Raw genomic sequence first — 15,500 nt, 5'->3', positions numbered from 1 at the left:
CACGCTTGACGACACAGTATTTAAAGCGCAACAAAGGGCATTCATTTGTACACAGAAGGTGAAGCATTGGCACATAGTGTTTTCGTTTGCACGGCTATTCGCGTGGAAACCGACGCCGCATGAAACTCTGTGAGAAGAAATGCAGCACCAAGGCCAAAAGTAGCATATCTATCAGACAAAAAAGTCTCTCTTAAATCTAAAACCTTAAACCAAGTGAAAACAAAACTTGATCCTAAAGGCCAACTAAATTGCCTTAAACCAAATATTCGAACCTGATTAAACCTGAAGGCTGAAAATCATGAGCAAAGTCTGTGGAAAGTACTAAACCGTGCATAAACCACTGAGACCGTATACGCACGGTCAAAACTATAGATACAAATTGTCCCAAGCAAGCTAAAAAAAATTTTTTTAATTTATTAGGTCTTTGTCTTGGCCTCAAACTTCAGAGCTCTATTGAAGAACACTTCAACGAACTTCAAAAACTGCTGTTTCTAGACAAAAAGTAATCTAAAAAGTGTTGAAAATAACACACAATTTATCATATTTATAGACCAACGAGAGAACTTCTAAAATCAAACACAAATCCTTACAGCTCTAGCAAGTTTCTCGGTTTCAAACTCCGTTCCCTGTCCCCCCCGTCTCTCTCTCTCTCTCAAGAAAGATGAACGAGGCAAAAAGAAAGGCTCAGGATAATTGAAAACGTGCATGTAAGGATAAAGAACTGAAATTGATTAGTTTGTCAAAAAGAGTACATGTCACTTTTGCCCCTTGACCAGCTTCTGGAAATCTTTCAACCAAAAGCTAATTGGTCAAAACAAATCTTCTAATTTCTCGAACCACTAAACATCCGATGGTGAAAAGTCTTCCGGAGCCTCTTTACTGACCATCTAGACTAACAGAAATTAGGGGGCACTGGCGCTCCAACTTATGCAAAGTTGAAAACGCTACAAGCTAGAATGAATTATTAAAATGAGAATGGCTGAAAGAGTTCATCACTTAGCTGGAAAGAAATATGTGACCCGGCACGACAAATGAGCACAAGTCGCATTCAATCTGCTCTTTCCTATTTTGAGATTCAAATATCGACGTGGAGGTCAACTTAACTTTTTAATTTAATCATTTTTTTCGCAAGATAACATATTTAAACCTGTTATCTCTTCATCAATTTCGATGACAGCATTATTGGTAACCTGTCAGAAATGTTCAAACAGCAAAGTCGGAAGCAAAGTCATAAAGCCGCCGGAGTAATGTCACAGTTGTTTTTAACCTTATTGTTTTGCATTAACTGTTCCATCTACATGTCAGTTGGAAAACTCTCTTTCTGCTGAATTCAATAAAGCAATATCTCATTGTTTGAACATACCGACTGTCAGCTCACTTTGTGGCATCAGGTCACATGTAATTATGTAAATAAAAACGGGACAGATTGCATTTTAAAATGATAAAAATGGGCCTGTTAAGTTGACAGTACGAATGATACAGTGTCTTTTACTCTCTGACTAGTAAGGACACATTTAGAAATTAGAATACATACCAGTGAAATCACTAAAGGAGAGGGTCACTTGATGATATTATATTGCAAGGCCTACTTCCATGGAACAAACGATTTTAAGGAACCTGGCTTGGCATGGACTCCGGGCAAACTTCTGCAATTCTTGAAGTAGCCGCTGTTCTTTGCCATTTTAAACTGAGGGGGCGGAGCCAATGTGAAGGGTACGGTTTTACAGAAAAGCTGGGGGTCCAAGGGTGGGTACTGCGTGGCTTGAAAACTACCGTATTTTCTCCAAGCATGGTAGGCGTTGTACAAGCTGTTGTTGGAGTGAAGGAGTTGGAGATACGCTGCAAGGGCTTTGGTCGAGTTAAAATCGCCGATGTGAATAAAGGACTTTGGAGGTAGAAGTCGTTGGTACGTTTCCTTTCTGCCTCCGTAAACTATTGGCACTGCTCCCTCGGCAAGGGCATTTTCCCAAACTTTCTCTGTGATATATTCATCACACTCGGAATTCTCGAGTGCAAGATAGAACTTGTACCGTGCCAAGACATGTGTACAATTCCTTGCAAAGTCATCAAAGATGGGGAAGCATTGTGCAGTTCCACACTTTCCATACACATCCACGGGGACGTGCCTCTTCAACTCGGTGACAAACTCAAAGCGAGGCCAGTAGGTGTATTTACAATGGCTGGCCATCCAAGCTATCAGGCCAGTCTTATTGGCTGACCAGTCCCGCTCAGTTGACGTCACTTGTTCAGAGTGGCTGGGCGAGTATTTGCCGTAAGGAAGTTTAATATCTGCTTCAGAGTGGTAGGTGATGGAGTGATGATACTCAATCTTCCCAATTGATCGGTCCCAGAAAGTCATCATTTGTGGACTTTCTTCAGCGTAGAAAAACCAATGAACCTTTGGATTCAAGACTCGTCTGGAGAAGGACAGAATATGAGAACTGTACATTTTTTTCAATTCGTCTGTAAAGAAAGGTAGCACTGAGACAAAACATCGATTGGCATTTTAATATTTGTTAAACGATCCTCAGTGAACTAAGCTAACGCATTTAATCATACATTGTTTAGCTAACGCTAGACACTGTGTGATTAAATTTGAATTCTTGTGTTTTTATGTATGTTACAAGTCACTCTAATCACTCTCATAGGTTACGGTTTTGCGGAAATGTTAGTTTTGAAGAAAAGTTGTAGATTATTTGCGATAAATGTAGTTTGGATGGAATATTGTTTTCATTGCCTCACATTGTTTTAATAGTGGGTTTGTTGAATTTGTCCGTGATAACTAGTCCGTGGTACCAGCATGGCGTGTTCAAACCCTTCTAAATGTGTACGCAGAGAACCTCTAAAAGGTTGGAGTGATACTGACTTCATTACTGTTTTGTAAAAAATAAACTAACCTCAGATGGAAGAGGAGCTTTGGATATTTCTTTTTCTTGTCCAATGGATGCATGTTGACAATGATGGCATCAGAGGCATTGAGATACCTCACTTCTATTGTGACTAATAGGTGAACATTACATTCCTGTCTTGGACATTCCAAGTGAAGACTTCTCACTTGCTCTCCATTTTTCAGTTGGGTTGAGTGGCCTCGAGTGTTGAACTGGTCCACAATTTGTTTGTACTCCCTCCAATCCAGTCCGGGCAGCAACGATTGGACCAGAATCGCAACAGTAGTGTTACACTTGGGTGTGTCACTAGCGTTCCCACCGCGATTATGCCCATATTCTGGGCTGTTGCCATGCTGAAATGAGAGTCCTTGCTTTAAAGTGGAGAGTCGATCATTCTCTTGCCTCTCTGACACGTTTCTGGCACGCTGTGCGAGAGACTCCCTTTGGTTCGATCGCCATCGTGGGACGATGGCTGGCACATATTTTGGGCCGTTGCTGACGATCAGCCACATCAGGCTTATTGCAATTGTAAAGAATATTGGAATAAGATGCATTCTCAGACGGTAACGAGCCATTCTATCAAACACGTTCTTTTCTCAAGGTCGTTCCTTCGTCACTGAAAACCGACCACTTATGGGCGTAGATGAAAATGCTTTCTCTTTAGGTTGAGAGCGTATCGTCCGATGTACTTCTCTGGCAAAATATGGATTTCATTTGACGTATGCCAGGCTTTACTGATGCTCGCTTGCCTTTTGGGGCGATTTTTTTTTCCCTTTCTGGTTCACGAGGCGTGACCGCAATGATGGCACGTTTATGGACTGAATTTACCAGCTGGTACATGGTTAGACGGGAACCAACTCATCACGCTTTCCTGAAGGAAAGGGCTGCATCCTTGAGCTCTGTACGCTTGACAGGGGGCCCATTTTAGGCTATTCGATGCAAGGTCAGTTTCAAAATCACCGGCTTTACAATTTAGCGCGGTTCATGAATGCGCTTAGTGAGTAGACTGAGGTTGGAGGCTTGTTTATTACAAAGCGTTAAATGGCCGCGCTGTCGCCTTACGTCACACAGGCAGTTACCGCTGAGCTGCCTTTCCAGTGCAAAGAGATTAGTGAACTGCACAGAAATGGGGCTTGAGCAAATTCTGCCCTAAATGAAAATCATACATGCTTGTATGTGGCAATGAAGAGCGCATAACTCCAAAAAGCCTCGGTTTCACACGGAAGCGTATTGCTGCCAACGCAAAACAAAAATACATTATCTCTTTTAAAGGACTGTAATATCTCGTTTAAACGACATAAATGTGGAAAAGTCTCGTTTTAGAACGACTTAAACGACGTACATAATCGTTTAAATGAGATAACTAACATGTCGTTTAAACGAGATAACTAACATGTCGTTTAAACGAGATAACTAACATGTCATTTAAACGAGATAACTAACATGTCGTTTAAATGAGATAACTAACATGTCGTTTAAACAAGATAACTAACATGTTGTTTAAACGAGATAAATAACATGTCGTTTAAATGAGATAACTAACATGTCGTTTAAATGAGATAACTAACATGTTGTTTAAACGAGATAAATAACATGTCGTTTAAATGAGATAACTAACATGTCGTTTAAATGAGATAACTAACATGTCGTTTAAACGAGATAACTAAGTCATCGTTCTCCAGTTTCTCCACATATCTTGGTAATGGAAAGAGTGTTTCAAAAAGGATACCACGTTATGTTTAATCTATTGCAACTTGTCCTCCCTTTCATTTTATCAATTTCAACTTTGGCTCTGTGTCGATTGATGGTCAGCCATGATTTATGTGTGCGCATGTCCGTGTACTCCATCAACGCACGTATTTATGTACTACTGCGGATAAGCGATTCTCGTGCAAACTATTCAATTCGCAATAACTTGACAAAATGGAGACAGACGGAGTGGAGAAGACAAACAAGTGGAATATGTTATGATCGGGTGAATAGTTGTTCGGTGCAGTGAAGCATGCCTGGGCTGCGGTAGACGACGCACTCGGACGTGTCAAAAAAAAAAAGGAAAAAGAAATCTTTGGTTTCAGTAAGTAAACTTTGTCCTGTATAGGACCCTGCCAGATTGGCAAATACAGGGGCCCGTTTTTTGTTCAAGTACTAAACCATGCATAAACCACTGAGACCGTAAACGCACGGTCAAAACTAATGATACAAAATGTCCCAAGCAAGTTTAAAAAAAAAATACAGTCTTTGTCTTGTCCTCAAACTTCAGAACTCTATTAAACAACACTTCAAGGAATTTAAGAAACCTGCTGTTTCTAGACAAAGAGTAATCTAAAAAGTATTAAAAAGAACACACAATTTGTCATGTCTATAGACCAACGAGAGAACTTCTAAAATCAAACACAAATCCTTACAGCTCTAGCAAGTTTCTCGGTTTCAAACTCCGTTCCCTGTCCCCCCCGTCTCTCTCTCAAGAAAGATGAACGAGGCTAAAAGAAAGGCTCAGGATAATTGAAAACGTGCATGTATAAAGGATAAAGAACTGAAATTGATTTGTTTGTCAAGAAGAGAAGCAAAGGACATCATCGACTCGACGTAACTCCAGCTGGCAAAATAGACTCAAGCAGAAGAGGCGCATTGTATAAAGGACAGGAAGGGACATTAGTACCTAACTCCAAAGTCGTTAGCGTCTAGGTTTTTCTTACAGTGGGCAAACTAAGACTTATGGAAACAACCACAACTGAACCACGTTGGATTTTGATAATGAAAGGCGCAGGGGACATGGAAAACTACTTGGACTACTTCATTCCTGGCCCCGCCACATAACTGGTGATGCCCCGAGCTACATGCATTTCCCGTTTACTATCTGGACAAAACCGTCCCTTTTATTCACTCTTCCAACTTTTCCTTCTTTTCTTACATTGTCATGGTTATCTCTACTTAATTCTTTGAACTGTGTAAACAGAGAGGCCGTACATGTCACTTTTGGCCCTTGACCAGCTTCTGGAAATCTTTCAACCAAAAGCTAATTGGTCAAAACAAATCTTCTAATTTCTCGAACCACTTAACATCCGATGGTGAAAAGTCTCTCGAGGCCTCTGTACTGACCATCTAGACTAAGAGAAATTAAAGGGCACTGGGGCTCTAACTTATGCAAAGTTGAAAACGCTACAAGCTAGAATGAATTATTAAAATGAGAATGGCTGGAAGAGTTCATCACTTAGCTGGAAAAAAATATGTGACCTGGCACGACAACTGAGCATAAGTCGCATCCAATCTGCTCTTTCCTATTTTGAGATTCAAATATCGACGTGGAGGTCAACTTAACTTTTTAATTTAATCATTTTTTTCGCAAGATAACATATTTGAACCTGTTATCTCTTCATCAATTTCGATGACAGCATTATTGGTAACCTGTCAGAAATGTTCAAACAGCAAAGTCGGAAGCAAAGTCAAAAAGCCGCCGGAGTAATGTCACAGTTGTTTTTAACCTTATTGTTTTACATTAACTGTTCCATCTTCATGCCATTTGGAAAACTCTCTTTCTGCTGAATTCAATAAAGCAATATCTCATTGTTTGAACATTCCGACTGTCAGCTCATTTTGTGGCATCAGGTCACATGTAGGCCTAATTATGTAAATAAAAACGGGACAGATTGCATTTCAAAATGATAAAAATGGGCCTGTTAAGTTCACAATACGAATGATACAGTGTCTTTTACTCTCTGACTAGTAAGGACACATTTAGAAATTAGAATACATACCAGTGAAATCACTAAAGGAGAAGGTCAACTGTTGATATAATATCGCCAGGCCTACTTCCATGGAACAAACGATTTTAAGGAACCTGGCTTGGGATGGACTCCAGGCAAGCTTCTGCAACCCTTGAGGTAGCCACTGTTCTTCGCCATTTTAAACTGAGGGGGCGGAGCCAATGTGAAGGGTACGGTTTTACAGAAAAGCTGGGGGTCCAAGGGTGGGTACTGCGTGGCTTGCAAACTACCGTATTTTCTCCAAGCATGGTAGGCGTTGTACAAGCTGTTGTTGGAGTGAAGGAGTTGGAGATACGCTGCAAGGGCTTTGGTCGAGTTAAAATCGCCGATGTGAATAAAGGACTTTGGAGGTAGAAGTCGTTGGTACGTTTCCTTTCTGCCTCCGTAAACGATTGGCACTGCTCCCTCGGCAAGAGCATTTTCCCAAAGTTTCTCCGTGATATATTCATCACACTCGGAATTCTCGAGTGCAAGATAGAACTTGTACCGTGCCAAGACATGTGTACAATTCCGTGCAAAGTCATCAAAGATGGGGAAGCATTTTGCAGTTCCACACTTTCCATACACATCCACGGGGACGTGCCTCTTCAACTCGGTGACAAACTGAAAGCGAGGCCAGTAGGTGTATTTACAATTGCTGGCCATCCAAGCTATCAGGCCAGTCTTATTGGCTGACCAGTCCCGCTTAGATGACGTCACTTGTTCAGAGTGGCTGGACGAGTATTTGCCGTAAGGAAGTTTAATATCTGCTTCAGAGTGGTAGGTGATGGAGTGATGATACTCAATCTTTGCAATTGATCGGTCCCAGAAAGTCATCATCTGTGGACTTTCTTCAGCGTAGAAAAACCAATGAACCTTTGGATTCAAAACTCGCCTGGAGAAGGACAGAATATGAGAACTGTACATTTTTTTCAATTCGTCTGTGAAGAAAGGTAACACTGAGATAAAACATCGATTGGCATTTTAATATTTATTTAACCATCCTCAATGAACTAAGAGTCAAATCGATTATCTAGCTAGACAATGTGTGATTAAATTTGAATTCTTGTATTTTTATGTATGTTACAAGTCACTCTAATCACTCTCATAGGTTACAGTTTTGCGGAAATGTTAGTTTTGAGGAAAAGTTGTAGACTATTTGCGATAAATGTAGTTTGGATGGAATATTGTTTTCATTGCCTCACACTGTTTTAATAGTGGGTTTGTTGAATTTGTCCGTGATAACTAGTCCCTGGTACCAGCATGGCGTGTTCAAACCCTTCTAAATGTGTACGCAGAGAACCTCTAAAATGTTGGAGTGATACTGACTTCATTACTGTTTTGTAAAAATAAACTAACCTCAGATGGGGGAGGAGTTTTGGATATTTCTTTTTCTTGTCCAATGGATGCATGTTGACAATGATGGCATCAGAGGCATTGAGATACCTTGCTTCTATTGTGACTAATAGGTGAACATTACATTCCTGTCTCGGACATTCCAAGTGAAGACTTCTCACTTGCTCTCCATTTTTCAGTTGGGTCGAGTGGCCTCGAGTGTTGAACTGGTCCACAATTTGTTTGTACTCCCTCCAATCGAGTCCGGGCAGCAACGATTGGACCAGAATCGCAACAGTAGTGTTACACTTGGGTGTGCCACTAGCGTTCCCACCGCGATTATGCCCAAATTCTGGGCTGTTGTCATGCTGAAATGAGAGTCGATCATTCTCTTGCCTCTCTGACTCGTTTCTGGCACGCTGTGCGAGAGACTCCCTTTTGTTCGATTCCCATCGTTGGAAGATGGCTGGCACATATTGTCGGCCGTTGTTGACGATAAGCCATGTTAGAATTATTGCGATTGCAAATGATACTGGAATAGGCCTAAGGTGCATTCTCAGACGGTAACGAGCCATTCTATCAAATACTTTCTTTTTTCAAGAATGTTCCTTAGTCACTGAAAACCGACCACTTATGGGCGTAGATGAAAATGCTTTCTCGTTAGGTTGAGAGCGTATCGTTCGATGTACTTCTCTGGCAAAATATGGATTTCCTTTGACGTATGCCAGGCTTCACTCATGCTCGCTTGCCTTTTTGAGCGATTTTTTTCTTTTCTAATTCACGAGGCGTGACCGCATGGTGGCACGTTTATGGGTTTTATTTACCAGCTGGTACCTGGTTAGACGGGAACCAACCCTTCACATTTTCCTAAAGGAAAGGGTTGTACTCTTGAGCTGTATACGTTGGACAGGCAGCCCATTTTTGGCTATTCAGTGCAATGTCAGTTTCGAAATCACCGGCTTTACAATTTAGCGCGGTGCATGAATGCGCTTAGTGAGTAGACTGAGGTTGGAGGCTTGTTTATTACAAAGCGTTTAAGGGCCGCGTTGTCACTTCACCTCACATAGGCAATTACTGTTGAGCTGCCTTTGCAGTGCATAGAGATGAGTGGACTGCACAGAAATGGGGCTTGAACAAATTCTGCCTTAAATGAAGATCATACATGCTTGTACGTGGCAATGAAGAACGCATAACTCCAAAAAGCCTCGGTTTCACACGGAAGCGTATTGCTGCCAACGCCAAACAAAAAGACATTATCTCTTTTAAAGGACTTATTATCTCATTTAAAGGACTGTAATATCTCGTCTAAACGACATAAATGTGGAAAAGTCTCGTTTAAAACGACTTAAACGACGTACGTAATCGTTTAAATGGGATAACTAACATGTCGTTTAAACGAGATAACTAACATGTCGTTTAAACGAGATAACTAACATGTCGTTTAAACGAGATAAATAACATGTCGTTTAAACGAGATAACTAACATGTCGTTTAAAAGAGATAACTAACATGTCGTTTAAACGAGATAACTAACATGTCGTTCAAACGAGATAAATAACATGTCGTTTAAACGAGATAACTAAGTCATCGTTCTCCAGTTTCTCCACATATCTTGGTAATGGAAAGTGTTTCAAAAAGGATACCACGTTATGTTTAAGCTATTGCAACTTGTCCTCCCTTTCATTTTATCAATTTCAACTTTGGCTCTGTGTCGATTGATGGTCAGCCATGATTTATGTGTGCGCATGTCCGTGTACTCCATCAACGCACGTATTTATGTACTACTGCGGATAAGTGATTCTCGTGCAAACTATTCAATTCGCAATAACTTGACAAAATGGAGACAGACGGAGTGGAGAAGACAAACAACTGGAATGTTATGATCGGGTGAATAGTTGTTTGGTGCAGTGAAGCATGCCTGGGCTGTGGTAGACGACGCACTCGGACGTGTCAAAAAAAAAGGAAAAAGAAATCTGTGGTTTCAGTAAGTAAACTTTGTCCTGTATAGGACCCTGCCAGATTGGCAAATACAGGGGCCCGTTTTTTGTTCAAGTATTAAACCATGCATAAACCACTGAGACCGTAAACGCACGGTCAAAACTAATGATACAAAATGTCCCAAGCAAGTTTTAAAAAAAATACAGTCTTTGTCTTGGCCTCAAACTTCAGAACTCTATTAAACAACACTTCAAGGAATTTAAGAAACCTGCTGTTTCTAGACAAAGAGTAATCTAAAAAGTATTAAAAAGAACACACAAAATGTCATGTCTATAGACCAACGAGAGAACTTCTAAAATCAAACACAAATCCTTACAGCTCTAGCAAGTTTCTCGGTTTTAAACTCCGTTCCCTGTCCCCCCCGTCTCTCTCTCTCTCTCTCAAGAAAGATGAACGAGGCTAAAAGAAAGGCTCAGGATAATTGAAAACGTGCATGTATAAAGGATAAAGAACTGAAATTGATTTGTTTGTCAAGAAGAGAAGCAAAGGACATCATCGACTCGACGTAACTCCAGCTGGCAAAATAGACTCAAGCAGAAGAGGCGCATTGTATAAAGGATAGGAAGGGGCATTAGTACCTAACTCCAAAGTCGTTAGCGTCTAGGTTTTTCTTACAGTGGGCAAACTAAGACTTATGGAAACAACCACAACTGAACCACGTTGGGTTTTGATAATGAAAGGCGCAGGGGACATGGAAAACTACTTGGACTACTTCATTCCTGGCCCCGCCACATAATTGGTGATGCCCTGAGCTACATGCATTTCCCGTTTACTATCTGGACAAAACCGTCCCTTTTATTCACTCTTCCAACTTTTCCTTCTTTTCTTACATTGTCATGGTTATCTCTACTTAATTCTTTGAACTGTGTAAACAGAGAGGCCGTACATGTCACTTTTGGCCCTTGACCAGCTTCTGGAAATCTTTCAACCAAAAGCTAATTGGTCAAAACAAATCTTCTAATTTCTCGAACCACTAAACATCCGATGGTGAAAAGTCTTCCGGAACCTCTTTACTGACCATCTAGACTAAGAGAAATTAGGGGGCACCGGCGCTCTAACTTATGCAAAGTTGAAAACGCTACAAGCTAGAATGAATTATTAAAATGAGAATGGCTGGAAGAGTTCATCACTTAGCTGGAAAGAAATATGTGACCCGGCACGACAACTGAGCATAAGTCGCATCCAATCTGCTCTTTCCTATTTTGAGATTCAAATATCGACGTGGAGGTCAACTTAACTTTTTAATTTAATCATTTTTTTCGCAAGATAACATATTTGAACCTGTTATCTCTTCATCAATTTCGATGACAGCATTATTGGTAATCTGTCAGAAATGTTCAAACAGCAAAGTCGGAAGCAAAGTCAAAAAGCCGCCGGAGTAATGTCACAGTTGTTTTTAACCTTATTGTTTTACATTAACTGTTCCATCTTCATGCCATTTGGAAAACTCTCTTTCTGCTGAATTCAATAAAGCAATATCTCATTGTTTGAACATTCCGACTGTCAGCTCATTTTGTGGCATCAGGTCACATGTACTTATGTAAATAAAAACGGGAAAGATTGCATTTTGAAATGATAAAAATGAGCCTGTTAAGTTGGCAATACGAATGATACAGTGTAATTTACTCTCTGACTAGTAAGGACACATTTAGAAATTAGAATACATACCAGTGAAATCACTAAAGGAGAGGGTCAACTGTTGATATAATATCGCCAGGCCTACTTCCATGGAACAAACGATTTTAAGGAACCTGGCTTGGCATGGACTCCAGGAAAACTTCTGCAACCCTTGAAGTAGCCACTGTTCTTTGCCATTTTAAACTGAGGGGGCGGAGCCAATGTGAAGGGTACGGTTTTACAGAAAAGCTGGGGGTCCAAGGGTGGGTACTGCGTGGCTTGAAAACTACCGTATTTTCTCCAAGCATGGTAGGCGTTGTACAAGCTGTTGTTGGAGTGAAGGAGTTGGAGATACGCTGCAAGGGCTTTGGTCGAGTTAAAATCTCCGATGTGAATAAAGGACTTTGGAGGCAGAAGTCGTTGGTACGTTTCCTTTCTGCCTCCGTAAACGATTGGCACTGCTCCCTCGGCGAGAGCATTTTCCCAAACTTTCTCTGTGATATATTCATCACACTCGGAATTCTCGAGTGCAAGATAGAACTTGTACCGTGCCAAGACATGTGTACAATTCCCCGAAAACACAGGATAGTCGGGAAAGCATTTTGCAGTTCCACACTTTCCATACACATCCACGGGGACGTGCCTCTTCAACTCGGTGACAAACTCAAAGCGAGGCCAGTAGGTGTATTTACAATTGCTGGCCATCCAAGCTATCAGGCCAGTCTTATTGGCTGACCAGTCCCGCTCAGTTGGCGTCACTTGTTCAGAGTGGCTTGGCGAGTATTTGCCGTAAGGAAGTTTAATATCTGCTTCAGAGTGGTAGGTGATGGAGTGATGATACTCAATCTTTGCAGTTGATCGGTCCCAGAAAGTCATCATCTGTGGACTTTCTTCAGCGTAGAAAAACCAATGAATCTTGGGATTCAAAACTCGCCTGGAAAACAAGGACGGGGTATGTGAATTGTACAATTTGTTCAATTCGTTTGTACTGAAAGGTAACACAAACATGAAACATGGATTGGCATTTTATTATTTGTTAAACAATCCTCAATAAACTTAGAGTTAAATCGATTAGATAAACCTAGACAACCTATGATTTAAATTGAATTCTTTTGGTGATGAATATCACAAGTCACTCTAATCATTTACTTTCAATAGGTTACAGCTTCGTGGAAATATGAACTACGTGAGGAAAAGTTGTAGATTATTGCCGACAACAGTAGTTTGGGTGGAAATATATTTTCATTGCTTCACATTGTTTTAATAGTGGGTTTGTTGAATTTGTCCGTGACAACTAGTCCCTGGTACCAGCATGGCGTGTTTAAACCCTTCTAAATGTGTACGCAGAGAACCTCTAAAAGGTTGGAGTGATACTGACTTCATTACTGTTTTGTAAAAAATAAACTAACCTCAGATGGGGGAGGAGCTTTGGATATTTCTTTTTCTTGTCCAATGGATGCATGTTGACAATGATGGCATCAGAGGCATTGAGATACCTTGCTTCTATTGTGACTAATAGGTGAACATTACATTCCTGTCTTGGACATTCCAAGTGAAGACTTCTCACTTGCTCTCCATTTTTCAGTTGGGTTGAGTGGCCTCGAGTGTTGAACTGGTCCACAATTTGTTTGTACTCCCTCCAATCCAGTCCGGGCAGCAACGATTGGACCAGAATCGCAACAGTAGTGTTACACTTGGGTGTGGCACTAGCGTTCCCACCGCGATTATGCCCAAATTCTGGGCTGTTGCCATGCTGAAATGAGAGTCCTTGCTTATAAGTAGAGAGTCGATCATTCTCTTGCCTCTCTGACTCGTTTCTGGCACGCTGTGCGAGAGACTCCCTTTCGTTCGATTCCCATCGTTGGAAGATGGCTGGCATATATTGTGGGCCGTTGTTGACGATAAGCCATGTTAGAATTATTGCGATTGCAAATGATACTGGAATAAGATGCATTCTCGGACGGTAACGAGCCATTCTATCAAATACGTTCTTTTCTCAAGGTCGTTCCTTCGTCACTGAAAACCGACCACTTATGGGCGTAGATGAAAGTGGTTTCTCTTTAGGTTGAGAGCGTATCGTTCGATGTACTTCTCTGGCAAAATATGGATTTCCTTTGACGTATGCCGGGCTTTACTGATGCTCACTTGCCTTTTTGGGCGATTTTTTTCTTTTCTAATTCACGAGGCGTGACCGCATGGTGGCACGTTTATGGATTTTATTTACCAGCTGGTACCTGGTTAGACGGGAACCAACTCATCACGCTTTCCTGAAGGAAAGGGCTGCGCCCTTGAGCTCTTTACGCTGGACAGGCAGCCCATTTTGGGCTATTCGATGTAAGGTCAGTTTCGAAATCACCGGCTTTACAATTAGCGCGGTGCATGAATGCGCTTAGTGAGTAGACTGAGGTTGGAGGCTTGTTTATTACAAAGCGTTTACGGGCCGCGCGGTCACCTCACCTCACACAGGCAGTTACTGCTGAGCTGCCTTTGCAGTGCATAGAGATGAGTGGACTGCACAGAAATGGGGCTTGAGCAAATTCTGCCTTAAATGAAGATCATACATGCTTGTATGTGGCAATGAAGAGCGTTTAACTCCAAAAAGCCTCGGTTTCACACGGAAGCGTATTGCTGCCAACGCCAAACAAAAAGACATTATCTCTTTTAAAGGACTTATTATCTCATTTAAAGGACTGTAATATCTCGTCTAAACGACATAAATGTGGAAAAGTCTCGTTTAAAACGACTTAAACGACGTACGTAATCGTTTAAATGGGATAACTAACATGTCGTTTAAAAGAGATAAATAACATGTCGTTTAAACGAGATAACTAAGTCATCGTTCTCCAGTTTCTCCACATATCTTGGTAATGGAAAGAGTGTTTCAAAAAGGATACCACGTTATGTTTAATCTATTGCAACTTGTCCTCCCTTTCATTTTATCAATTTCAACTTTGGCTCTGTGTCGATTGATGGTCAGCCATGATTTATGTGTGCGCATGTCCATGTACTCCACCAACGCACGTATTTATGTACTACTGCGGATAAGTGATTCTCGTGCAAACTATTCAATTCGCAATAACTTGACAAAATGGAGACAGACGGAGTGGAGAAGACAAACAAGTGGAATGTTATGATCGGGTGAATAGTTGTTCGGTGCAGTGAAGCATGCCTGGGCTGTGGTAGAAGACGCACTCGGACGTGTCCAAAAAAAAAGGAAAAAGAAATCTTTGGTTTCAGTAAGTAAACTTTGTCTGTATAGGACCCTGCCAGGTTGGCATCTACAGGGGCCCGTTTTTTGTTCAAGTACTAAACCATGCATAAACCACTGAGACCGTAAACGCACGGTCAAAACTAATGATACAAAATGTCCCAAGCAAGTTTTAAAAAAAAATACAGTCTTTGTCTTGGCTTCAAACTTCAGAACTCTATTAAACAACACTTTGAGAAATTTAAGAAACTGCTGTTTCTAGACAAAGAGTAATCTAAAAAGTATTAAAAAGAACACACAATTTGTCATGACTATAGACCAACGAGAGAACTTCTAAAATCAAACACAAATCCTTACAGCTCTAGCAAGTTTCTCGGTTTCAAACTCCGTTCCCTGTCCCCCCCCCGTCTCTCTCTCTCTCTCAAGAAAGATGAACGAGGCTAAAAGAAAGGCTCAGGATAATTGAAAACGTGCATGTATAAAGGATAAAGAACTGAAATTGATTTGTTTGTCAAGAAGAGAAGCAAAGGACATCATCGACTCGACGTAACTCCAGCTGGCAAAATAGACTCAAGCAGAAGAGGCGCATTGTATAAAGGATAGGAGGGGGCATTAGTACCTAACTCCAAAGTCGTTAGCGTCCAGGTTTTTCTTACAGTGGGCAAACTAAAACTTATGGATACAACCACAACTGAACCACGTTGGATTTTG

General features: G+C 41.1%; 3 protein-coding genes across 3 annotated transcripts; all 3 read right to left on the bottom strand.

Annotated features, from left to right (window-relative positions):
- Nucleotides 1-384: 384 nt before the first annotated feature.
- On the bottom strand, nucleotides 385-4,414 carry LOC147795761 (lewis-type alpha-(1,3)-fucosyltransferase-like). The gene is made up of 2 exons (XM_087131002.1): nucleotides 2,898-4,414; nucleotides 385-2,417 (listed from the first exon to the last, which is right to left on the bottom strand). The coding sequence occupies exons 1-2, from the start codon at nucleotides 3,461-3,463 to the stop codon at nucleotides 1,586-1,588; spliced, it is 1,398 nt and encodes a 465-aa protein (XP_086987128.1). The 5' UTR covers nucleotides 3,464-4,414; the 3' UTR covers nucleotides 385-1,585.
- A 16-nt stretch (nucleotides 4,415-4,430) lies between these two features.
- On the bottom strand, nucleotides 4,431-8,708 carry LOC147795760 (4-galactosyl-N-acetylglucosaminide 3-alpha-L-fucosyltransferase FUT6-like). The gene is made up of 2 exons (XM_087131003.1): nucleotides 7,991-8,708; nucleotides 4,431-7,526 (listed from the first exon to the last, which is right to left on the bottom strand). Exons 1-2 carry the CDS (start codon nucleotides 8,539-8,541, stop codon nucleotides 6,695-6,697), a joined length of 1,383 nt encoding a protein of 460 aa, XP_086987129.1. The 5' UTR covers nucleotides 8,542-8,708; the 3' UTR covers nucleotides 4,431-6,694.
- Nucleotides 8,709-9,995: 1,287 nt separating this feature from the next.
- Nucleotides 9,996-13,862, bottom strand: LOC147795759 (4-galactosyl-N-acetylglucosaminide 3-alpha-L-fucosyltransferase FUT6-like). The gene is made up of 2 exons (XM_087130999.1): nucleotides 12,991-13,862; nucleotides 9,996-12,515 (listed from the first exon to the last, which is right to left on the bottom strand). The coding sequence occupies exons 1-2, from the start codon at nucleotides 13,554-13,556 to the stop codon at nucleotides 11,684-11,686; spliced, it is 1,398 nt and encodes a 465-aa protein (XP_086987125.1). The 5' UTR covers nucleotides 13,557-13,862; the 3' UTR covers nucleotides 9,996-11,683.
- Between the last annotated feature and the right edge of the window lie 1,638 nt (nucleotides 13,863-15,500).

This window comes from Acanthaster planci, linkage group LG21, assembly GCF_054643075.1.
Source record: "Acanthaster planci isolate LZ-2023a linkage group LG21, COTS_SCS, whole genome shotgun sequence".
Taxonomy (NCBI): Eukaryota; Metazoa; Echinodermata; class Asteroidea; order Valvatida; family Acanthasteridae; genus Acanthaster; species Acanthaster planci.
Note: the sequence above shows the minus strand (reverse complement) of the source record. Positions and strands in the feature narration are given on the sequence as shown.

What these genes read in the sequence shown, in the direction of transcription:
- LOC147795761 (XM_087131002.1), bottom strand. Translation starts at nt 3,463, where the DNA reads ATGGCTCGTTACCGTCTGAGAATGCATCTTATTCCAATATTCTTTACA. An exon ending in AAGCTCCTCTTCCATCTGAG is followed by an intron (nt 2,418 to 2,897) that starts GTTAGTTTATTT and finishes GTCCTTCTCCAG; the next exon opens with ACGAGTCTTGAATCCAAAGG.
- LOC147795760 (XM_087131003.1), bottom strand. Translation starts at nt 8,541, where the DNA reads ATGGCTCGTTACCGTCTGAGAATGCACCTTAGGCCTATTCCAGTATCA. An exon ending in AAACTCCTCCCCCATCTGAG is followed by an intron (nt 7,527 to 7,990) that starts GTTAGTTTATTT and finishes GTCCTTCTCCAG; the next exon opens with GCGAGTTTTGAATCCAAAGG.
- LOC147795759 (XM_087130999.1), bottom strand. Translation starts at nt 13,556, where the DNA reads ATGGCTCGTTACCGTCCGAGAATGCATCTTATTCCAGTATCATTTGCA. An exon ending in AAGCTCCTCCCCCATCTGAG is followed by an intron (nt 12,516 to 12,990) that starts GTTAGTTTATTT and finishes CTTGTTTTCCAG; the next exon opens with GCGAGTTTTGAATCCCAAGA.